The sequence below is a fragment of the Chelon labrosus genome (genome assembly GCF_963514085.1).
Source record: "Chelon labrosus genome assembly, chromosome: 4".
NCBI lineage: Eukaryota > Metazoa > Chordata > Actinopteri > Mugiliformes > Mugilidae > Chelon > Chelon labrosus.
In genome coordinates this window covers 13,862,831-13,888,075 of record NC_140340.1, presented here as the reverse complement: position 1 = coordinate 13,888,075, position 25,245 = coordinate 13,862,831, and the positions used below count along the sequence as shown (strand labels likewise).

The 25,245-nt window shown below is 39.3% G+C and overlaps 1 protein-coding gene across 11 annotated transcripts in view; it reads left to right on the top strand.

Moving 5' to 3' along the window:
- The window catches only part of atp2b2 (ATPase plasma membrane Ca2+ transporting 2), a gene marked incomplete at its 5' end in the record, with an annotated part of 58,689 nt that overhangs the window by 19,957 nt on the left and 13,487 nt on the right, over window positions 1-25,245 (top strand). For 2 of the 11 annotated variants that reach the window (XM_084542700.1, XM_084542695.1), the window contains 10 exons: window positions 1,186-1,386; window positions 4,802-5,059; window positions 5,478-5,603; window positions 6,719-6,856; window positions 8,974-9,066; window positions 11,222-11,263; window positions 13,580-13,744; window positions 14,614-14,828; window positions 15,357-15,599; window positions 23,689-23,930. In XM_084542700.1, coding sequence (XP_084398826.1) covers window positions 1,186-1,386; window positions 4,802-5,059; window positions 5,478-5,603; window positions 6,719-6,856; window positions 8,974-9,066; window positions 11,222-11,263; window positions 13,580-13,744; window positions 14,614-14,828; window positions 15,357-15,599; window positions 23,689-23,930 — 1,723 coding nt within the window. Of the gene's footprint in view, window positions 1-1,185; window positions 1,387-4,801; window positions 5,060-5,477; window positions 5,604-6,718; window positions 6,879-7,178; window positions 7,212-8,973; window positions 9,067-11,221; window positions 11,264-13,577; window positions 13,745-14,613; window positions 14,829-15,356; window positions 15,600-23,688; window positions 23,931-25,245 lie in introns of all 11 variants that reach the window. The other 9 variants (XM_084542697.1, XM_084542703.1, XM_084542699.1 and 6 more) reach the window with 8 other exon arrangements.

Sequence of the window (25,245 nt, the reverse complement as noted above, 5' to 3'; positions counted from 1 at the left end):
TCACCCTCCAATCCAAACAGTGACGGTGAGAATCTATTTATGTCCATGTACTCACACTTCCAGAATGGATTTTGAAGAGTGTGAGGTCCACCTGGAATCTTTTGGCAGTGCAACATTTGTTGCCGACCACCGCATGCCATTAGGTTTAGCCTTTAAAGGTGGGAAGACACTGGGCAATTTTTATTATTCTTGTAAAATGTGTTATCCCACACTATGCGTTTTAATTGGCCTTCCTGCACTGCCAAAGCCTGCAGCTACTCTGTTCACACTGTACAGCTCTGTTGACCAGCCACCATGCAGAGATTTTTTAAACGTGATGACTGCTTAAATGGTTAATTTAATTATGTGCATGCTGTACTTGTCTTAGTGCAAAATACAGGACCGCAAGTCCAGAACTGCGACCCCAAAATTGAGGTACATACCAAACTCTGACAGTTGTGTACTCTTACACTGCTGTTAAATAATTAACCCCTGCACAATGAACCAAGACTCAGCCCTAAATAAAATTCTTAGTCAATACCAAGTTGCACATAGTGTACCCCGTACAAAAACACAATATTTCGTGATTGTAAACTGTCCACACTATTTGAATTACAAAGTTCATCTATTGTTCCTGCCAAAACACTGCTTTAGATGTAGTCTGTATGAGAATAATTTTCTAGCCAGCACTCTAAAAGTAAATTGTGCCTCGAGCCAGCACGGAGTTTTTCACATAAAAGAGAAAAAGATATTTATGTACAGTAGTTCATGGCGTATGAGGAGGTGGATGAGGTCGAAGCATAAGGCCCTCATCTCCTGAGCAGAATTATATAAGGAATGCAGGGCTATGGCCCACAGTGACTCAAACTGGTAATTAGAGGTGATTTGTGTGTGGTTTGAGAGTGAAAAAGAGTGAAAAAGAAGAAAGGCAGAAAAAGGGAAATCAAGGGAAAAAAGAACAATTACAAAGCTGGCTGGGGGTCAGCACAAAACTGTGCAAAGACTGCAGGTTCATTTGCATTTTTCAACCTAACATTTCAATGTTTCTGATTTGTATGAATAAAACTTGTGTTTTTCTTGGATCAAACATTGCTCTTTTGTGACCATGCACCACACAAGTTTATATATATCCTACACACACTGATGATCATTGTATTTGCTGTGCTGTCAATAAATCTCTTTCTTCTCCCTGTTTTATCCTCACAGGTCTGGCAGGTGCCCAACCTGACCTTGACAAGAGAAGAGAAATATATGGTAGAAACCTGATACCTCCAAAAAAGCCAAAAACCTTTCTGCAGCTGGTATGGGAGGCCCTGCAAGACGTCACCCTTATCATCCTTGAGATCGCTGCCCTGGTCTCCCTGGGCCTCTCCTTCTACCAGCCTCCTGGAGATGGTGGCGGAGAGTGTGAGTGAAGTTGACATCACTTCCTGTAAAATATTCTTTCTGTTGTTTGTTTTGAGGCCAGATAGACCCATCAGCACACACACCATCACCATCACCTCTGCTGTATTTACTATTGCAGGCACCAGGAAGGGGCTATAATTGCATTGGCCCACTGACATCACTTCCTCTGACACTTACTGACACCTACATGTATGCACACACACTTCTTAATTGGCGAGGCAGGTCAACACTTTGTTTGTGACTCATCGAGCATAGAGCTACTTTTTGTGTGTGTGTGTGTGTGTGTGTGTGTGTGCGCGTGTGCCTTTGTGCACATTATGACTGTGTTAAATGTGCGTATGAAAGGTACGGGGAAGGTTAATGAAGTGTTGAGTAGAGAAATAACCTTGAGCTCCCAGGGCCCATACATCAGCCCTGTGAGCCGTGAAACAGGAAATGAAGACAGAGACCATAACGAGGTGCTGAGTCAGCAACATCAGTCATTGCTGCCAGCCTTATCACAGTAATGGAGTTCAGTTACCCATCCAAGGGGACCAGTCATCAATTTAGGGAGGTTAAAAACTCTCATGCAGCTGAAAATACCAGAGTAAGAAGAAATCGTTACTGCTCTCTCTTAGTTGCATGGTTAAGTTGATTAAATAATTCCTTAGTTAGTTATTTCTTTGTGATTAAGAAGCTCAAGATGGAGTGGAGAAGTTAATATGTGATTTACTTAATGACGCATAAAAAATTATACATTAATCTTGGTTGATTCGAGTTTGATCACCAGTCACGAGCACTACTTCTTTGTGTCTTTTAAACTTCACACTTTCACTAATGAGCCCACTGCAGATACATAATGATACTTCCCCTTAACTTGCAGCAAAACATGTTCCAGTGTGCAAGTCTCCGTTCACATTTGAATGATATGAATATATATGAATGTACTGTAAGTCACACCATAAACAGCTGCAGATATGAATACCAGATGAAGAGGAGGATATGAATCTGGAGCACTTTGAATCACCATATTCAGAAAAACACCATATGGATATATGTTTGTGTGCCGAAAGGAGAGCTGGAAAGAAGACCATGCTGTAGGTGGTAAGGGGGGCAAATGCTTTTTGTGACCCTTAAAATTTGAGAATATATACAAGACGACATAATTGGTACTAAACATTTACACATACACTATAATCCAAATTTCTGGCATTTATTGTTCAGAATTTGTGCACACTTGATACCCGAATATACTATGACTTGGATGACTGAGAATCTTCAACAAACAACCAAACACCATTCAAATACTTTGTATGATTGCTTTCTGTATTGGTACTCCACCAAGCCAGACAAATACTGACAACAAGAAAACCTGAACCACACGCACACAAACACCGTCCTCAGACATTCACACATCTCTCACTGCTGGTTTACTGTTATGTTTATTAATAGGTTCAAAAATAGAAGCTGGTGGGACGACTTAAGTCTCATATGAAACGTGCTGGCTGTAGCTGAATGAAGAGGCTCTTAATTATATCTGGATTAAAGACACAACATATAACAAAAGAAAACTAGAGAGAAGGTACTGTCAGTTTATATAGAAATCAGGGTGGTTAGCCAACATGGCAAAGTGCCTTTAACGCTTATACACGTGTATTTACTTATCCATTTACGTGTTGCCCAGTTGTAAAAGTTTCTCAGTCAGCAGCATTAGTTGTTCTGGCTTGGGTGTTTTGTTGGCACTTCAGCACCATGGACAGCTACACATTTGCTCCACGGCTGTGTGTGTATTTTTATGAGAGAGACAAGAACACACATTTGTTTCCTCTGACAACTCTAAACAATAAGAAATGTAGATTCAGAACCATGGACAGCTACTGCACACACTGGGTTAATGTGTGGTGACCAAGCAGGACTGAGTTAAATGGGTTTACCTAACACACAACAACTTATTTTGTCGTAGGACAATTAAACATACATCAAAATGTAAATCATCACATCTAGATATTTATACAAATGTGTCCTTTCTGCTAAAAGCTATATAAATGAATGAGTACATGCAGTATGTGTGCATTTGTATTGGTAGTTGCAGAGTGTCCACTTAGTGGACATCATATTTATTGACACGCCTTTGTAGTGTCCCTTACCTTTTACTGCTTATCCCGTAGAGGGTCTTGGGGGGTTGGACACTACCCCTGCTGTCTTTGGGCAAGAATCTGTAAATCACATTTGCTTTATCTGCCATGCTCATATGTGCACACATACAAGGAATTTGTTCTCTGCATTTAGCCCATTCAGGCAAGCACAGTTAGAACAGTGGGCAGCTGTGCATACACGTCTGGAAGCAATTTGGATCTACTGGTACACTACAAAGGTAGTGTCCACTACTAGCGGGATCAAATTACCTTTTAGAGTTTGGTTCTCAGTTAAACCACATCCTGCACACGTGATATTGGTGATAATTGTAATTTGGGGTCTTGTTCTCTTGTGAGCAGCAAGTGTTTTACAGTCAAAGCAGTCGAAGCAAATGACTTCACATTGGGCTTTTGAAGTCAGCCAGCCAGAAGTGTAGAACACAATGACTCCCAGTGCATTTCATGAAGGAGCACAAGGAGGACTGGGAATAGGTCTTATTTTATTCTCGAATAAACCCTAGTTTTTTTGTGCACAGCCCAATAAAATGCAGGGCCTCATTTAAATTAGAGTAAATGACAGAAGAAGCAACAGAAGCAAGGAATTCTCTCTAAGTCATAGTTACGTTTAATACTGGCGAATTGACTTTTATATTTCACATAGGTAAAGAGACACATGTGCATTTTAGACGTAGAAGAATATTTATTTTTTATTTAATTTTGAATGTGAACTATATATAGTTTCATTTTGAGGATCTAGACAGTTTCACTCTCCACAATCAAGTCCTCAAGTCGAGGATGTGGGCAGTAATAATAGAAACTTCCCCCAAAATTGGACGCTAGATTCATAACCACCAGGTGGCTGCTGAGATGGGCCTGGGACTTATGAAATGCTGTCAACAGTAGTGGCAGCAAGTAGTGACTACAGGTTACTAGAGTGTACAGGGTTGCAGTAAAAGAACAAGCAGAGCACTGACAGCTCAAGTACACCACCATGTGAAAAAGGGTGTGTTGACCCACAGACTCTTGCCGTGAGTCTCAAGCTATCATTCAGGGCTTGCTTCATTTTTTTTATATCCTATTCCACACACAGTCAGCCGTATTTGTTTACATCTTTTCAGTATCCAGTGTGCGTTTTTATTGCACCCCTTTTACTTTGAAAGTATTCATACTCAACAGATAAGTGTATGTGCCTGTGACTTAATTTTTAGAAAAAGAATACTTTAAGAAAACATAGTGTGATTGCAACTGTTCATCATTTTTATGATTAACTTCTTCTTCCTGTCACTGTTACAAAACTGCAGTATGTGGCGACGCAGCAGGTGCAGTGGAAGGAGAGGGTGAAGCGGAGGCTGGCTGGATCGAGGGCGCAGCCATCCTGTTGTCTGTAGTGTGTGTCGTGCTGGTGACGGCCTTCAATGACTGGTCGAAGGAGAAGCAGTTTCGTGGGCTGCAGAGCCGCATCGAGCAGGAGCAGAAATTCCAGGTGGTGCGCGGTAGCCAGGTCATACAGCTGCCCGTGGCTGACATAGTGGTCGGGGATATAGCACAGGTCAAGTACGGTAAGTGTAACGGACCAAAATGAACCACACTTCCAAGCATATTTTTAATAACTTTGGCTAGGACAGACGTTCCCAATGATTGCCTTGACTGACTTCTCCATTGTTCTGTTTAAAGTAATTTTCATGGTTCATAAGCTGGAAATAGACTTCCACCTAATTTCCAGAAGGGAATTACAGTTAGGAAGTCCACCTTTAGCAATTAAATTTATTTAATCTACAGGCAATTTCATTTGCTACTCGCAGACCCACAGCTACACCTATCCCCTCCTTATTTCATTATGTACCAAGAACATATGGTGTTCAGGGTCTATCCTGTGTCTCTATCCTTGAATTAATCTTTGGAGTTATCCTTACAATTTGTTTCGTAATGCAATATCAACCATGACACATAGCAACTCTGCCATTTCTATTGTTGCAGGTGATCTGCTTCCTGCTGATGGAGTGTTGATCCAGGGCAACGACCTGAAGATTGATGAGTCATCACTGACTGGAGAGTCTGACCACGTCAAGAAGTCTGCAGACAAGGACCCCATGCTGTTGTCTGGTGTGTTGAAAGTTAAAGGTCTTTGTAGGAGTGGATGCTATTGACAGTGTATGTGTCAGTTTTCCTGCATGTTGTTTTATAGAAAGGACAATTACAATGTATTTTTCAGCTGATGGGCAAATTTGTCATCCTTCAAATCAATGAATTACAGAAATTCAAACGTCGTTTTTTAGAATAATAATGCTTTTTACTATACTTTTTACTTTACTATACTTTATCCTATTACCTATTGATTTGTGTCATGCTCATTCTACAAAATCTATTGTGAATAAAATTAAATAAATTATAATTTGCAGTCATGCTGTTACCTCTGCTGCAGCACATACCTCAGTTTTATTTCCTCGGTATGTACTGCAGCAGAGTTTGCAGTTGAACGATTCTTAGAAATTAAGGCTATCATTGATAACAGAAATGTGGGTTAATCTGATCTCTGTGGATAATTAGCTGTGTGCCTTTTTGCTACCTTCCTTAATTAGCCTCATATTCACCTACATTGACTTGCTCTCCCAAAGGTTAATGATTTTCTCTGTGTGTGTACTGCATATATATATAAATGCACAGAAGTCTAAAGCAGTCTGGAAAATGTTTGTACAATGACACACTTTCATTGCTTTGAGCTCTCCTCTGCAGCGCAGTTGATTTCAAATAATAAAGTGCATGAGGTTAAATGCTGAAGGTACCTTCTTCATAAGATGTTTTAGAGTTTGAATCTTTTGATACACACACTAGTCCCCCGATTTCAGATTAGCACAGAAGAACAGCACAGAAACAGTATAGAACTAAATCAGTCAACCAGTTTCCTCAGCAAACCGCTGAATGTTCTTGATTGACCAGGTCAGTCGTGCGTGTCTTTACAGTACAACGAGCTGTGAGTATATACTGTACTACCATGAAAATGGAACACTTCATTAGCCAATGAATATGTTGACACACTGTACAAAGTGATTTAAAATCACTATTTGCTGTAATTTCGCTATTCTCAGTCTTAAGTCTCATGAGATGGAAGTGTTAGAGTAGGTGTTTAGGTCAGCATTAATTCACCCAAAATCACACATTCATCTCATGGGCACACACATATTATAATGTATTATAATGATCTGCTGCACTTTGTTTAGGGACCCATGTTATGGAGGGGTCAGGGCGCATGCTGGTGACCGCCATCGGTGTCAACTCCCAGACTGGAATCATCTTCACCCTGCTGGGGGCCGGCGTAGAGGAAGAGGAGAAGAAAGAAAAGAAAGGTAAGATCACTAGTTCCTTAAATAATTCCCTTATGTATAACATGCTTCATAAGATTTTTCCTGCTCGCTCATTATTTTTTTAGCTGTCCCTGATATCATAGGGGTTTTAAACAATATGTTTACAAAGGACCGGCTGTCCACTTGTTTATTTTGGATTAATCTGTATGAACCATTTGTAGGTATTTGTAGTGCAGTAGCTGACACTAAGCTGAACATTTATTAATTCTGTATGAGATGAGTATGGTGGTGGTGGTGTGAGCTTCAGTATCCAGGTTCTGTGGGTTCAGGTGCATCATTATCCTCACTCTCTTATCGTTCCCAATTTGCCTCGAAGGAGGGGCAGTGGAAGACGGACACCAGAATACAGGTAAAGTATCATCTTTCTCTGACCAGTCGGAGTGATACTTGATCCTTGTGACCTTTAACCCCTAGTGATTCTCAGTAAACCCCCGTCACCCCTTCTCTGTAGTCAAGCACTCTTGCTCCAGTTTGATTCCTCACTTAAAAAGAGAAGCCTCATGATCATAACACTGCATCTTTTTAAGTGCTGACAGATGACACATTTCACAATGCATAATCCTCTCCCCCTATAACAGGCACGGCACTCATCAAACTAACTAGCTAGCATCCAACATCAGCCCTGCTTCATATACGTGTTGAATGCCACAAATAAAAAAAAAAAAGGTTCTCAGACTCATCTCATTGTTGTGTTATAGAACAATAATATGAGAGTGATGGCCTTGCAGGTGTACAGCACATGTACCAGCAGTAGACAGTAGACAGAATACGCTTTCGTAAGATGTTAATTTGATATCTTACCTATCCCTATACACATTCTTATTGCGTAGTTCTGTAGTTTCAATGAGAAGATACCACAGTAGCTTGCATGGAAAACATGCTATGTGTTTCGAAGCATCCTAGCTATGTGCTGTCTCAGACACTTGTCTTTTTAAAGGGTGCCAGTCAAATGTGTAGATGTTAATCTGACCTGAAAACTAACAAATACTGAATGTCTTCTTTGGTTGACCTGTGCCTGTATTGTAGCATCACATTAATAAAATGCATAATTTGTTTGGGTTCAACTGATCAGATTGAACAAATCAGGGAAAAAAGTTCCAGGTGTGTGATCAGCCAGTGAAAATAAATGCACAATGTAACACAAAATCTCATTAACTTTAAAGTGAGAATTTTTTAAAAAAAGCCCTTAACGCTAATACAAATTGATCATCTTGATTTTACATTTAAACTACATTTTCACAGTTTCAGATTTTTCATTACTAGTTTACCAAAACTTAACCAATCCTCGTGCACTCAGTACTATATGTATGGTTCGTCTAACTGGTATACCTCAAACACTTCTTATACAAAAATACACCCTCGTATACAAAAACCTAAAGCACAAGAAGAAGGAACCAACAAAAATATATTTTTTCTTATCCTTTTCATATTTACATTATTAAAGTTTGTTGCCCCTTAACTGATTGGCACGTGTGTGTTGCCCTTGCTAATAGATCCCTCTTTCGTTTTGTTCGTTTTGCACTCTGGGATTTTTCTTTTATATTTATTTTAGCCTATTTGTTTCCGATTTTTGGCTCAAATTATGATTTTGAGATGCTAAACGATATTACAAGAATAACATGGTTTAGTTAAATGTCACATTACCAAAAATTAGAGACACAACATATTAAATTAAAACGTGATCTCATATAGGTCAAGTATAAGTACTACGATCAATATATATGATAGATGCAGCATATCAAAACAAAGATCTGACAGATCCTTTAGTGTAGCTCTGTATAGGGTTTTCTATATGTTATGTTCAGATTTAATGTTTCATGTCTGTCCTTTGTTACACTTGTTTGTTTACTGACATTTTACTAAACTTACTTCCAGTAGATCACATCACGTTGACATAAAATAACAATAACTGCATTTAAAATTCATCCTGATCACACAGTCTTCACATACAGTCTACATATGCTGAATCTCTTAAATGTGCTATAACCATGTTATTTCTGTTCACTGTCTTGTCCGTGCGCACGTGCGTGGTTGGGTTTGTGTGCGTGTGTGTGTGCGTGCGTGTGTGTGTTATTGTTCATTCATGTTTGGCCCTCATTGTTACTGGCTAGACTGCTCCCATCCCCCTATCCACCCCATCGCAACTATAGCCACGGATGGGGCTGCAGGCATTAATGCCCCTGGCAGTGCCAGCCTAATTAATGGTAGGTTGACAAAACCTCTGATCTCTGACCTCTTTCTGTTGTGACTTTTGACTCCTTCTACCTTCTCCATTTGCCTCCTACCGTGGCTGTTCACCTTCTGCTCTGTTCTCCCTTTTGTTTCACTTGTTTTCCTTTTGTATTCATGCTGTCATTGCATGCCCTATTTAATTACAGAAATTGTGTTCTTCTCTCTGTGCTGTCTTTTGTCTTGTAATGCCCTTAATGTACATTGTAATAACCCATAACAATGACATAAACTTCATTAGGCCTTTGTAACGTGAGGGATAACAAGGAGAAGAACTGCGAAGATTTGAAACGTATATATCGGGGCGTTTTAAAAGGAATCTTCTGACATTTTGGGAAGTAAACATATTGCCCTTCTAGCTGAGAGTCAGCCAAGAAATAGTACAGCATATAACCCCTGCAAATGGTTGTTTGCACATATTTGTTTTTTAATAATTCTGACATATAGATCCCGTCAGATGCTTGATGTTTCCTTCTGTTTCCAGTCTGTTGGGGTTCTTTTCACTCGTGTAATAAAAGTTATTATGAATAGTATAATTGTAATAATATTAATTTAGATTTCTGACAGGATACAAGACACCAGCTGATGAATGGTGAAATCCTACTGTTGGGCCATCTCATTCAGTTGAGTGTCCTCTGAGATCACTTAGTGCAAATCCTCTATTTCTGTGTTAGATGGACAAGAAAAATCCCCAGAGTGTTTGTATTCAAGGCGAGAGGGGTGAGATTTGCACTGTAATGGTGACCTTGTGCTGTCCTGGGCTGGAACAGAGCGATTTGTCATCTTCAGCTTCATTGTGACTCCAGGGACATGGAAGTGGAAGTGAAATGAGCCAGCTCTGGTCTGCTGGCCCTGCAGCTCTACCTGAATAATTATTTGAGAGACATTTGTACAATTTCTGCCTGCTATTAACACAAAAGTTGTATATTTATGTAATTATAGTTTGGGCAGATAAGGGGATCAGCATTGTACTGAATAATAAAAGTTGTTTATATTTGGTTGGAAAGTTTAAGACTCTGGACTTTTAGTTGTATCTATTTCATTAGCTTGCACAGTATTGTATTTCTAACAAGGTTCTTAGCAGCTCTAATAGACTACCCACAAGTAGATACCGTAAGTCAGAGGTCTTCAACAGGGGGTACTGCAGGGGGGTCGCAATTTTTTTTTTTCCATACATTTAAGTGTCTTTAAATACACATATACATAAGTAGGGGGTCCCCGCTCCATCTCTCCATCAGTTTGGGGGTCCTTGGTCTGGACAATGTTGAAGACCCCTGCTGTAAGTTAAAACAGTTCTGTTTGATTGAACTGTACATTTCAATTAAGTTCACTGGTTTTGAGCAGAATCCAACCACATAACAAATGAATTGTCCCTTAGCTTAGATTTCAATTTTCCTCCAGTTGTTGTTATGTAACTTCGCCATGTGGGAGGCTTTTCCTTCAGGCTCTCTCTCTTTGTGTTGTTCACATCTCCAGTCTGCTTCTCTCGAAGTGTGTGATCTTGCATGTGCTTTGTGAACTTTCCTCTTATGCATGCTGTGTCTTGTTTGTGTGTAACGTACATGTGTGTTGGTGGTGTAGGCTCTCTCACTGTCAGTGTTCAGTGTAATTGCTGTATCTGCCGTTTGTCTTATCTCATTCAATAACCTTGATTGGACTCATATTATTGACAGTGTGTGGAATTACCTGTGCTCATTGTGTGAGTATGTCATTCGCAGCAATAAATATAATAAGTCAGGCGACAGTGTGCAGTTTTTACACAACATTAACTCACATTTTTATTTCATAACTGCCTGGTTATTTGCTTTGGCAGTAATATAAAAAAAAGTCAGTTTAAAACTCAGATTTCCCTTTTCATTACAAGAAAATCTGCACACTAAACGATGTCTGCGTTAAGAATAACAAAATTAATTTTGTTAACTCCTTGCCAGTGGGTGTAGTTACATAACATCACAAGCCTTTCTATGTGACTGTCACAGAGATGTTGTATTAAAAGTCATTTTCCTGTCTCCCTGTTTGTGTGATTTTTTTGGTTCTCGCTGTTTGTGTTGTCTCTGTGGTGATAATTCGTTGTTGACTTGTCTGCCTTGGTTATTTTTGTTGTTATTGTCTTGTATGTCTCCATCATAGGTAAAATGCAAGATGGCAATATGGAGGGCAACCAGATTAAAGGTAACCAAACCACATCTTTCACTCTCTCCTCCCCTTGCCTCCTCTCTCATTCCTCTTTATCCCACTTCTCCTTTGTATCTCCCTTACATGATGTGTACTGTAAGCTGTGGGTCAAATGTAGGTGGGAAATTGTACATTACTTATCTCAACCTGCACTGTTCTTAATAATATGCTCTGTCAAAGGATTGTGCATCCGGAATGGATTCCAAGGAGTTTGACATTGACACTGTGATATAGGATATTGTGCTTGTCGGACAGAATTAGACCTTCTATTTGACCCAGGTCTTACCCACAGTAACTTTAGGTTAGAATCCCATCTCTTCTCACTGTCCGTCACTGATGTGTTGTCCCTGGTCTGTCGTTCTGTTGTTGTTCTTGTTTTGTTGTTGACTCGTCCTGTTCTTTCTGAGAGAACCGCAACCTGTCCCTCAGCTACCCTGTGTCCACCTCACTCGAGTCGCCAAAACTCTCTTCTTAGTACCCTCGTTCAGTTATACACCCTTTCCACTGTTTAATGAATTCTGCCTTACACAGTTTGTCATGAATTGATATGGGATTCAATGGATACTATGATGTTTTATTGTGGTGTGACTAAATATGAAAATGGTCAAACACCATCAAGCAATTAAGTTCTTTGTAATGTAAAACAGAAAAAGTATGCCAATTTTAACATTTCAGAAACTGTTGCCACCGCTGCAAAGTACAAATGTTTCATTAGAGGTACTTTTTTTTTTTTTAAATCAACTAATTGATGAATGGAGTTTATGCTGTACTACCCGCCACTTGTCAAGTCGGTGTGAGTTGTATCCTTTATGTCAAAATATGTTTTCTTTCTTAAACTTATAGTAAGATGTAAAAACAGAGAACAGCTAACAATGTTAAAATATCCCAAAAGTTTAAAGTACGTTCTTCATAATTTTTTGTGAATCGGCTTTAACACTTGGCCATACTTAAACGACATGGTGCAGATCGATGATTGTAATTTAGATCGGCATTGCTGAAATATAGAAGAACGGATATATTTTAGAAGATGAATCCTGAGTGTTTTTAAATTTCAAGTATTACTCTACTGCTGCATGCAGCTCCAAACAGATGATACTCTGTCTTGTGTCATGGGGACAGAAGAGCACAATGCACGGCAAAAGAGTACGACGAATGTTCAAACTTAAAAGGTTTTTCATGACCATAAGGCGCATGCCTCATTGTGATCGAGAGACTGGGCTGAAATGATTGTTTCTAATGGGTTACATTAACTGAGAAGTGCTGAGTGTGTGTGTGTGTGTGTGTGAGAGAGGGAGAGGGAGAAATATACAGCTAATCAAGGATAGGTTTTACTGCCTGAACAGGATCCTTTTTTTTTGTGGAAGACCTTGTACTTGCAAAACTATAAAACAGTTTCATAAAGCTGTATAAAGTGGATGAAATATCAATTACTCTCAAAGTGAAAAGAGAGATTGCAGATATAAAACGTACATGGACCGTTCCATGTTTCAGAAATGGTCTTTAATGGCTACTTTTATTTAGACTCTTGCATAGAAAAAAAAAGGTCATTAATGTGTTCAAGCCTACTCTTCGCTTCTTTCTTTTTGTAAACTGTATAAGATTAATTATATTATATATACATACATCAACAATGTGTCATTTAGTTATTTGTCTCTTGGTTTTCATACAGTTCAATAATGATATTTTGTTGGAATAGAAGCTTTCTTCACCCTTAGATCCCGGACATTCGTAGTATGGGATCAAATTGACTTTAATCCCCACTAGACATGTATAAACCTATTTGTACATTACTCAACAGGTTAAGAGTTAAGCTATATTTCTTTCAATTACTTGAGTATATGAGGCCTTCAGTGTCATTGGAAACTTGTCTGCAAAGAGTACCAAGAGTAAAAAATCACTTTTGGACCTAAGAAAAATAAATTAAGGATGTTGGTCGCTTCATTTTCTTATGATTTTTCTTATTGTTTTTCTGGGTGTCACATTGTGTTTTTTTTTTACCCTGTATAACTTTTAATCTTTTTGATTCTTTTCGGGTTGTTCTGTATATTTATGTAAAGCACATCAGTTTTTCCTTCTGTGCATATGGGACATGCAAGACTGTTTTTTTACATACATACCGTCTCGGTATGTCATAGTTTGATGCTTTACATTTAAATTATACGGCAATACTGAATGTACCACAGCTAATGTCACACATGGGTTTTAAAGGAAGTCCCCTCTCCGTTTCCTTGGTTTCCCTCTCTTCATCTGTCCATCTCCATTACTAACGCTTGCGCTGTTTTTTTTTTTTTGTTTTTTTTGTGGTGTTTACAGTGAAGAAGCAGGATGGAGCAGCTGCCATGGAAATGCAGCCTCTAAAGAGCGCTGAAGGTGGAGAGACTGAAGAGAAAGAGAAGAAGAAAGTGTCAGTTCCCAAAAAAGAGAAGTCTGTCTTGCAAGGGAAGCTGACAAAACTGGCTGTCCAGATTGGCAAAGCAGGTACAGCATATTGCACATGGACAAGTCCGTCACTCAGAAAATCTTGTCCCGCTAAGAAAGATGTTGCACATATAGGGGACACTTTTAGTCGGTTGAAGCAATTACAGCAGTTAAGAAGAAGTAAGAAAGGGGTCTGAATAATAGATCCGCCCTCGAGTGACTTGCAGAATCATGTTAATGAAAACAACTGCGCTTCTTATGTAGCTTCTACATGTTAGACTATATCATTATTACTTGTTCATAATGTCTTTCAAGGTAATTTATGGTACAGAGTTACTCCAAGTATACTTGTAGTAGACCTGAACCTGCAAGCCTTTTTAGTAAAAGATGTCTACTTGCCCACACAGTTGGTGTCCTCCCAGCAGCCACGTAGTACTGCAAAGCAAATGATGACAATGAAAATTTACTACTCTTAATATGTTTGCTGTTTGGGAAGTTAAAATAGTCTGACTTCCAAGGAATTCATCCATGCCGTTATATTCTTAGTAAGTGTTTACACTGTACTACTATCAAGTATATCCAAAAAGCATTTTAGAAAGGCAACTGGACTGGAGCAGCTTCTCCAGTTCTGGCTCAGATGAGTGACGAGGTTTCTTTAGGAAACTCTACAAGTCCAGTTGCCTTATTAAACGCTTTTTGGATATACCGTGACCTGAAAATGTCAGTGAACAGCAACAAAGCTTTAAATCCCTCTTTGGCCTTTCTGTGAGGACTCTTGTTTTTCTGTACTGGTTTCTTTTCATTTGCTGTGTTATCCCATCGTAAAACACATGCGTATTACAGTAGGAATTAAGAAGCACCTGGTATTAAACCGAATTAAGAGCAAGCACTATAACTGACAATCTTTCATTTTTCTGTACTTTTTCCAGGTTTGCTCATGTCGGCCATTACAGTCATCATCCTGGTCCTGTACTTTGCCATTGACAACTTTGTAATACAGGGGCTCACTTGGTTGCCAGAGTGCACTCCCATCTACATCCAATACTTTGTCAAGTTCTTCATCATTGGTGTTACTGTGTTGGTGGTGGCTGTGCCGGAGGGTCTGCCACTGGCTGTCACCATCTCCCTGGCGTACTCTGTCAAGGTAAGAAAGAACCAACATATACAGTGCATGTATTTTAGTACAGCATTTCTGTTGTATGGCTTGTCCATTCATACATTATACAGATTTTGCAGTGTGTTTATTTAATAATTGTATATTTTTTCTTTGACCTTCATTACAATGTATTCTGAAATAACTTAACACAATCTTAACTGCTGTTGATAATATTCCATTTTGAAATGGGAAATAGACCCACATGTTTTAATAATATATTTAGTGTGCATGTATTTAGTGTTATTTTCACTTGACTTTCCATGGGCAAATGTGGAAACCTCTAACACAGATGTGATATGAAGCATACATGAGTATTCAGTGTATTAATTGGCATAATTTTCTTTGAACGTTGTGGATGAGCTAAATGTTTCAGTATAGATTATTATATTTTCACGGGCATTTATTGTAATCATTATTGCTACTCATGTTCAACCAGTGCAAGAGCATCTTAGTTTAAGCCATCAATCTTGTAGCTGAAATATTTTCAAATGCAACACATTGTTTTTCTACCAACAGAAAATGATGAAGGATAACAACCTGGTGCGTCACTTGGATGCATGTGAAACCATGGGCAATGCCACAGCCATCTGCTCTGACAAAACAGGCACGCTAACCACCAACCGCATGACAGTTGTACAATGTTACATTGGAGATGTGCACTACAAAGAAATCCCAGATCCTGGAGTTCTGCCGCCCAAATCACTGGAGTTACTGATCAATTCTATCTCTATCAACAGCGCCTATACCACAAAGATTCTGGTAAGCAACCTATGATGGTAGCCAGTTATCGGTTATACTGTAATATTCTTAAGTCTAACTCTGGCCCTCTACAGACCAGGTTAACAATATTTAAGGTACGCTGTTGTACTTAAACCTTACGTGATACAACATAATATTCTGAGCTAGCTGCATACATTTTCAGCTTACTCTGTGTGAGTGCTAAAACCATATGATGACAGCAGCCCTGAAACAGTGAGACAGGTTTGCAGTGCTGTCTTCTTGGCAAAGCAGGCAGTCACTGTCCTTGGCTGCTGCTTTAGATTCATCAGGCATTCACTCAACTTGTCACCTTGAGAATGGTTGTGTAATTTTGTCTTATCTGATATTCTGAGCGTAGCAGACTGTAATTGAATCCAATCTTTCTAAGTGCTGGAGATGGTCTCTTGTTTACAGTGAATGCAGTGAAGAGCGATTCTCTCTAAGACAATTAGATGTGCATGCAATAAGAAACAGACAGATATATGGACAGGTAGACTCACACATAGACTATTTGATGTTCTGATCACACAATCTGAAACCTGTTTGTATGGATATGTGTTCAGGCCACAGGTTTGAATCATAATTTCCATATTAAAGCACTTGGTCAAACATTCTGACAGCAAAGATTGCCAAGATCAGGATGTCTTCAGCCTGTTAGAACAACATGCCTGAGTAATCCTTTTCCTGGCAGGACCATGTACACTCACCTGCTTTCACACACACACATGCATACCCATCCACACATATTTTGTGCCCCTGCGTGAGTCACCATCCTTGTAAGATCCTGTAGAGACTATTCATCGATGGCTGATCAACTGACAAATGCCCTTATGGAACATGTATGGGGAATGAGCTGAGCAGGCAGGACATCTGCGGTAGAAGGATCCCACAGATTTTACTTCCTACCCCTCAAGGCATCATCACAGTTGTGGTGAAAATTGAGTGTTGGTCACGGATATTTTACCATGGAGAACGACAGGTCTACTCTTGTTTTAACTTCGGTTTCTTTGCCACACCTCTGCGCCATTCCTCAATATTGTAAAAGGTGTATTTGTTCCCATTTAGTATATGCATGCCTCCAGAATGAATGCCTGTGGTCTTGTAAAGATTTTTTGGGTTACACCTATGTTGAACCTGACCGCCACACATGCTGCAGTTTCTGTCTGCACTTAACATGGAGTCCATTTCTTTTAAGTATATGTTACAGTTCTATCTTCCTTTCAAATACCAAGTAATGACACTGCATTTGCAAAGAAAAGTACGTATATTATAAAATAATTTTGCCTTAGTTTGCATTTCTACCAAGACATCCAACATTCACAAGATGTTATCCCTTTTGAAAAACCTGGAAGGATACTTTGCAGCATTACATCTGACTATTGTACTTTCATAGCAGTTTAGCTCAATAGAAATAAGCATCGGCAGAGCATGGGCTTAGAGTTTGTGGATTAAATGATAAAATACATTTACAATTTTTTTTTTTTTAGCTTTTTCATAAAACCGATTACCTTGTGCACTGAAGTGGAAATTAGATTTAGGGTAAACATCAAATGAAATCAGCTTATATACTACACTGTTTGTAACCGTTTATATGCAGTAATTACCTGTAGAATATGCTGAACTTTACTTGCCCATCTATTCAGAAACACACATCAATTTGTACATGCCTACACACATGCAGCAGTTAATTAATTTATGCATTCATGTGATAAATACACAGTACATTTGTGCATAAATATAGTACAGAATGCACAGAATAGTAGATGGTACGGTACATGTTTTATTCATGTACTGATAGTTTCTTCATGTTCTTCATGTAGAATGACAGAATGTACAATCAGGAAGGACAGATGAAATTAATGCATGAAGAGAACTCAGAAAACAAGATGCAGAATGGAGATTTCTGAGGAATATTTAGAGCATCCCTCTTTCCCTCCACCAGCCGCCCCCACTTGCTCAGCGCCACTCCAGCCCTGCAGTATGCTGGTTGGTGTGTTCTTATATAAGAGGCCAATCCTGTGGGATGCAAGGGTGGCTATGGGAGTCTTTGATGGCCACCACACAAAGGCACAAAGGCAAAGAGGCAGGCTTTGATACCCATATCAGTCCCCCTACTGCCTCTATGACTTCATAATACAACCTCTGGTATAGCCCTGATTCTTTACCACATAAAGACTATAGTAGACAGAGAAGAAGCCTCATCCTCAAGGGGGAAATCACACACATTTACGCGAGCAAACCTTGCACACAAACATGCTGTATGCAGACTCCTACCCACTGTGTTTGCACATACTGGTAGATAGTGTATTCTGAAAAGAATCCATGCACACGTAGATTCTTAGCACACTAGCTTGTCCTACAGACAAGTCAAACGTCGTCATGGCAGTAGCCCCAAAGAATCAGTTGTGTTTTTTATTCTGTTCTTTTTCTTCCATCTTCACTGTCTTAGTCTTGTCCTTATGCGCCTGGCACATTATAACTGTCTATAATGCAAAGGAAGGCTGTGTGTGGACGCTTCTGCAGTTGCACACCTCTGTCATATCAGACATAATGACACTGTAAGAGGTATTCAGATCACAGGTGTGTGTTCTCACAGCACAGCGGTTTGTGTTTAGCATGGCTGTGTGAGTTTCCTGGGAACTTAATTTCATGTAGCTTCAGCCACCTGCTCTGGTCAGTATTCCGGTCAGGGACAAGAGAGGGAGATAAAACTCCTGTACAAGACACAAATAAATGGCCTGAGATCTGAAATGAACTGCCTCTGTTTTTTACCGAGGCCTTCATATGATTAGCTGTTGCTCACAGTGCTTGTGTCTTCTGGACATTGTGTGCTTGTTTGCTCAACATGGAGGACAGATGAGAGTGTCTTGGATGCCTTTAGCTTGAAGCACCGAGTGCCCTTATGTTTGGAGAAGTCAGCCATACCCACAGTAGAACTGGAGATTATTATTATTATTATTATTCATTCTCTTTTTCATTTTTAATTCTTATTTCCATCTCACTTGGCATGATCAGTTTCATGGTTTACCTCACCCTGATTAGTCGACTGGGAAAACCAGTATCAATTAAATACATAAAAACAATGTTAGAATGCGAGGTAAGTAATTACAATGATGCAATATAAGAATAGTTAATCTAACTGTGACAGCATCTAAATGTTGCAATAATACCTTTATTTAATTCCTTCCAAGTTTTCACTACCTACGATATATTATGTGAGTCTGGCAGAGACATACAACCGCTGCATGCAATTTCTTTTGTAATAATTAGCCAATGTTCATGGTTTGTTTCCCAAAAATCGAAATGGTAACCAGGCATCTCTTTTAAATCAGAACAGTAATTAACATTTGTTGCAGTTACATAGACTTTGGCCAGCTTCACGATTTTAATGAGTTCATTCATAATCTGTCAATTATGCATCAAAACAAATGCCCAGAGTTACACAACAGCTCATTTTTGGAGATTGCATCTCTGAAAAAGGGAAAAGATGATGGCATGTGCATGAACGGAAAATAATATTGTATTCAGTTTGAGTGTGCATTAGTATTAATTCCTATGAGCCAGAATAAGGAGGGCTATGTTAGTGTTTTACAAGGTGATACCTTTTGTGGTGATATGTTACTTGACACAATGTTTAATTAAGTTTTGCACTTTATTTCTTGCCCATTCGATTTTTGGAACTATCAGTATCCAATATTAGAAAGGCAAGTTAAAGATGTAAAAAGACATGATAAGATATGGGCAGAGATGGAAGCTGAAACCTAATGGAAATGTGGGCTGAATGTGCAGTAATTATGTAAACAGAGGCAAACCAAAGGTTTGGGCACAAACATGAAGGGAGGCAGTGATGGATGGTTTTATGAATTGATGGATTGGTGGATGATTAGATGGACGGCTGGGTGGATGGATGGATCGGGGAAGAAAAGGAGGTGCACTCGAGAAGACACAGTCGCGTGACAAGTGTCCTCATCACGGGCTGGAAGACAGTTTCACTGCCCTCTAGGACGCCTCCAGGCCTTATCCCAGTTGGCTGATATAGTCATGTGGAGAGCTAGAGTATCATCTACTCCTACATGCAAAGAGGGAACGAGAGGGAAGGTGGGGGCATGGGAGGTGGACTGCCTTGCAAGAAAGTGGGGGAACGGATCGTGAGGAAGAAAGCCAAGGAGAAAGTCACAACAAGAAAGGAGAATAGGAATTGTAGTGAATGAACGAGATGAAAAAATTGATGGAAATGTAAATAAAATAGTTGACGTTCGAAAAGGAAAGAATAGTGAGAGTATAAAAAGAGAGAGGGAAGGAACAGGAGGGATGGATTAAGGAGAGCCCCAGGTGGAATAGGAAGTGAAGTTGCCAGCTCTCCCTCTGGCATATGTCCTTGCCTGCAGGAACACCCAAGGACTAGGGAGAGGGCAGCTGGTCCTTAGCCACGTCCAGGCCAGGACCTGCCAAGAGAAGCCCGGTCATGCCAACGTTGGGCATCCCATGCCAGCAAATGTTGTGTGCGTAGAAACCCACGTCAAGTTAAACCTCTGTGGAATCTCTGAGGCTGAAAGGCAGCAGTGTTGTGGCTGCATTATCTGTTTATTATTTGCTCTTTCTTCTGCCTTGCTTCGTTATTGCAGCAGCTGTCGCACACTTCTCAGCAACATTCATCCATTCTGACAAGAGTTTAATAGAATTGGAACTGAATTGGAAATGGCAATTATTTAAATTACCATGATAAACTAGAAACTCTGCAATGTATTTGTAATTCCATTTGCAGTGTTTAAAACTTTTTAACATGCCTCATTAACCATTCATTTTGTCTGCAATGAAGGCTGCCATTACACTGAATTCATATACAATAGTGGCTGACTACTCTCTTCTACACCAGTTTATCTAGTAATGATCATTTAAATTTATAACACATTCTTTGTGGTTTTCAGGCGGTCATTTACATTTTGGTGGTAAAACTTGATGCCCTCCGGTTGGAAGCCTATTCACCCTAACACTTAGCAGACAGTGCAGATGAGGCCATTTGTTCCATTCCCTCATTAGCCAATGACAAGCAGTGTCTTCCTGATGTAATCACTGGTCATTAGGAAAAGGCATTAATTCTGTTATTTACCGCAAACTCAGTATAAAGTATTTATGCGCTTGTCTGTGTCTGTGAGACACACAGCTGGACAATAACCAGATATGTCCAATTACTAGGTGAGGAAGGGCCAGCTCTCTGATTGGGTTTTAATGATTAATGAGGCTTTAGATGACTTTTTTCTCTAAACCCCTCGGCTGGACCCACTGGCTCCCAGCAGCTATAGCTAAAATAACAAATAAAATATGTCTGAGCCAGAATGAATCAATATTGGTTAATATTCAATGAATTGTGGTTTAAAATATTGAGCTGCTAAAGCAAACATTGGAAGCAGATACATTACATGGCAGAGGAAGTCAACTTTTAAAGAAGGTTGCCATTTTCAGCTACATTTGACACTTATTCTACCAACGTATTTATTTAAGTAGGCTCTACTGGGGGAAAAAAACACAGAACAGAAAAGTCCAACCATGACATTGCTGACCTCAAACAAGTTTACACGTGTTCACCGTTTGTTCAGGGAAAGTATAAATATGACCTTTTTATGAGAGGACAAGTAAAATTAATTATAGTGAGAGCAATAGAAGAGTAACCCTTGTTCAGGACAGGGAGATAGACAATAAATACTGTATCCTGTATAAATGTCCATATTAAATAAAAACATTCTGCAGTTTTAGACTATTTTCTTAATCACTGCATTGAAATGTAATTTGATCTTGTCCGTTAGCCACTTAAGAAAGCAATATTAACACAATGTATTAGTGTTCACTTTCAAGATCTTGTTAGCGGGTGGACAAGTTCTTTCTTAAGACGGAGAACGTGAGCACATCAATTCTAACAAGCTATTAATGTGATTAACTATACTGCCGACACAGATCTTTCTCACTGCGGCATGTGCTAAGTAAAGAAAACAACAGCAATGAAGTACAATACAGAATGTCAAAATGTTAAGCTATCGTTTTAAATCTAATCTTGGATGGAGTCTTGTTCAGACCCCGAGCAGCAAGCCTGCAGTCAATCTATTTTGGGGCAAATAGCGCAGACTGGGGGTGTGTGCTTAGCAGCATGTGAGAAGCATTATATGCAGTGTGCTTTTGACTTGCTGGTGTGTGTGCACGCATGTGTGTGTGAGAGAGAGAGAAAGAGAGTGTACCTGACAAGCTGTTCTTTAGCTGTGAGTGTAGGTGTCAAGTGTACTGTAGGTACTATGCAGCAAAACCCCAGGGAGACTACTTGTCACCTCAGTGCCAGCTAATAGGGATCCAATGGAAGCAAATGTTTCGTGGTATACAATCGAAATGGTGTTTCATAATGCTGATTAATAATTCTTACTGCAAGTTGTTCAGCATTTTACTACCATCTGAATTTATTTTGCTTAAACTGTGATTATGTCCTTTTAAAGCTAAACAATCACACATCGTGTCAAATTATCCCCAACTGTTTTGATCATTGGTCTTTTTTCGGTAAGCAGAAATGCAAAGTGGGTATTTTTCATTATTGTTTGTCATTTTCTGTTCAAATGAGTCATTTAGTGAAGTTGAAAAGCTTTTTTATTTCATCTTCAACATCTTTTATCAGAGCAAAAATCAAATCAACTGGAGAATGTGTGATTGTGTGAAGAGGCATGTTATGTATAATGACAGTAAGGGCTGCACATTCCTCAGATGTGTCCGACCACATGAACATCAGTGTCACTACAATGGGGTGTGTGCATGTGTGTGTATGAGATTTTAACCATAATGAGATCTGTTCTATCACAGTGGCAGATGGTCTTTCTATCTGCTTTAGAGCTTGTAATTCTGTGCGCAATATCTGGGCAAAGAGAAATGTTTCTAAACGTAGTGAGGTCCAGGAAATATTAATAAATCAGGCTCAGGAAAAAGATGAAGAGGGAAGCACAAAAAATATTTCGGGGACATGTGTGAACTGAGATGAGTGAGAGTCCTGTAAGAGAATCACAGCCAACGAGTAAGAATCCCCAAGTGGTGGAGAGCGCACCCTCTTTTCCCAAGTCTACTCTTCCAAGTGTGCTAAGCCCGGTGTGTTACCATGGCAACGCTGAGTGTTCGACAAGATGACCACATGCGCACACTCGCACATACAGTAAGTGTGTGCGCAATTGTGCACACACACACACACACACACGTACTGTAGCACCTGACCTGAGCCACTTGAACAGATTTGAACAGATCTCACACACACACACAACCAAACGATACAAGTCGTCTGATAATAATCACAAACCAGCTCTGAGAGGGAGGAAAATTGTTCCCTTGACATTATTCACATTCCGGTGTGACATTTTCTGCTACTTGGAGGTAAACAGCGATTAAATGATAACCAATCATTGGCAATTTTTTAAACTTTTGTAATTGAATGTGACAAAAAAAAAAAAAAAGACAAATGTTCTTCTATTTGATGTCTGTATTTTTTCTATGGTAGTAAAATGAATGTTTTTGTTATTTGGTCCTTTATTTTGACGAAAATTTAATGATGTCAAATGTCTCTTTCTCAAAGTGATTGAATGAATGTAATATGAAGATCCAAATTTGATTAGAACCATCTCATCTCCTGCCCTCCCACGCAGAGTGCTCTGTCACCTGCTTGCTGGTTAATTATCAGAAGCAGTCATTTCAAGCGTTCACAAGTGTGTTCACATAACTATAGCTGGAAAAAAAACATTGTTAGAATAAAGCGCTGACATGGGCTGAGCTGAATGATTTAACTTTTTAGTCATATTACACAAAACAGTACAACAAGATTTCGGTGTGAAACTTTACATTATTGTAAGTATTTTTTTATTTTTTTATTCTGGGAGAGTCCAAAGCCACTGTACCTGGGTGTGGCACCGTCTATAGAATTGAAAACATTAAAAATGTTGGTATGGGTCTTAATAATATAACATGTAACAATGTAGATGCAACATGTAAATGAAAGTGAAGTGAGAAAATGCACCGGAGCAAATATTGTGCTGAAAATAGACCTAGACACATCAAAATCTTTTCTGTTCAGCCCCCAGATAAGGAAGGCGGTCTGCCAAAGCAGGTGGGCAACAAGACAGAGTGTGGCCTGCTGGGATTGGTCTTGGACCTGAAGCGAGATTACCAGCCGATAAGAAACCAGATCCCAGAGGAGAAGCTCTACAAAGTCTACACCTTCAACTCTGTCAGGAAGTCCATGAGCACTGTCATCAAACTGCCCGATGGCAGCTTCCGCATGTACAGCAAGGGAGCCTCTGAGATTGTACTCAAAAAGTAAGTGTGGTTTTGCAATTTGCATGAGATGATAATTGTAGAGTTATTATATTATTTGAGGGCACAGACTATTCTACATTTATCTCTGCATTCCTTGTCGGCTGAGTTTCTTCTAGCAGCTTTCACAATTGTCACTTTTCCGTGCCTTACGAGAGCACTACATTAATAATTAACACTGGAAACCGCATGATAGGCAGTTATAAAGCTTCCTTCACCCATTTAAGGAAGACATTCTGTGCTGAGAATTAATAACATTAAAATAAATCTTCTCAGTGCTACTTCAGTTTAATTGAATAATTTGGATTTTTTTTTTATATAACACATGACAGATTTAACAAGCAATTTAATACAAGTAGCACAAATTTCTGGCACAAATGTAGCTAAAAATAGCTCCCAAAAAAGTCCCCTAAAATAACATTTGCTTAAATTACTGTTCATTTGCTTTTTTTTTTGTTAAATGATGGACAGCTATCGAGTTGGGCGTATGCCAGTACACATCATGATCAACTTGCTCTACATGCATTGATATAAGAGTGTCGATTAAGATCATATTCATTAACAATATGGGAGAATGAAATCTGCAAGAATATTTTCTGCGGGATCAGCACAGCATTACGAAATCAGTCACAATTCACTGACAAAACAGTTTTGTCATAATGACTGTTTTATGCTGGAGCTATGGATCAGAGCATATGATGTTCAGATAAAGTATTCTTGCTGCCAGGAAACAGCAGATTCTCGTATATCCACGTTATCTGAGCACTTATATTTATTCTCATTCGTGTTTAAAGATTCTTTGATATTCAAGTCCTTTTTTTACATGTAAGTAAGTGTTAATAAAACATTATACAATTTAAAGCTACTGCTATTTATTCACATTTTCCAGTGAAAGTAGAGCTCGGGAGGCCACATCCTTCCCTTAAAAGGCCCTTTGTGCTCTGCTTGGTCAGGTCCAATGATCTGAGCAGGTATCACCTATACATGTTCTGCCTGAGAGAGTGCTGCTAGTGAAGGAGATACACAAAAAAATTAAAAAAGGTTTCATTGGACACAAAGTTCCTATACGCCTCCTAGTTCAGGATTCGTCTAGCTTGAAAGCCAGACCGACCACAAATTTTTTTCTGGGGACGGAAATTTGTCTAGTGAACTGATTATGTTCTGGCAAAGATCCTAGCAAACCAACTTTTTAAGACCATGAAGTGACAAACTGTAAAGTACAATTGAAAATACCTACAGAACAACTTATTTTTGTCATTGTTAGACCAGACACTGTGTCATATAGTGGAAGACATATACTGAACCACATAAACAACGG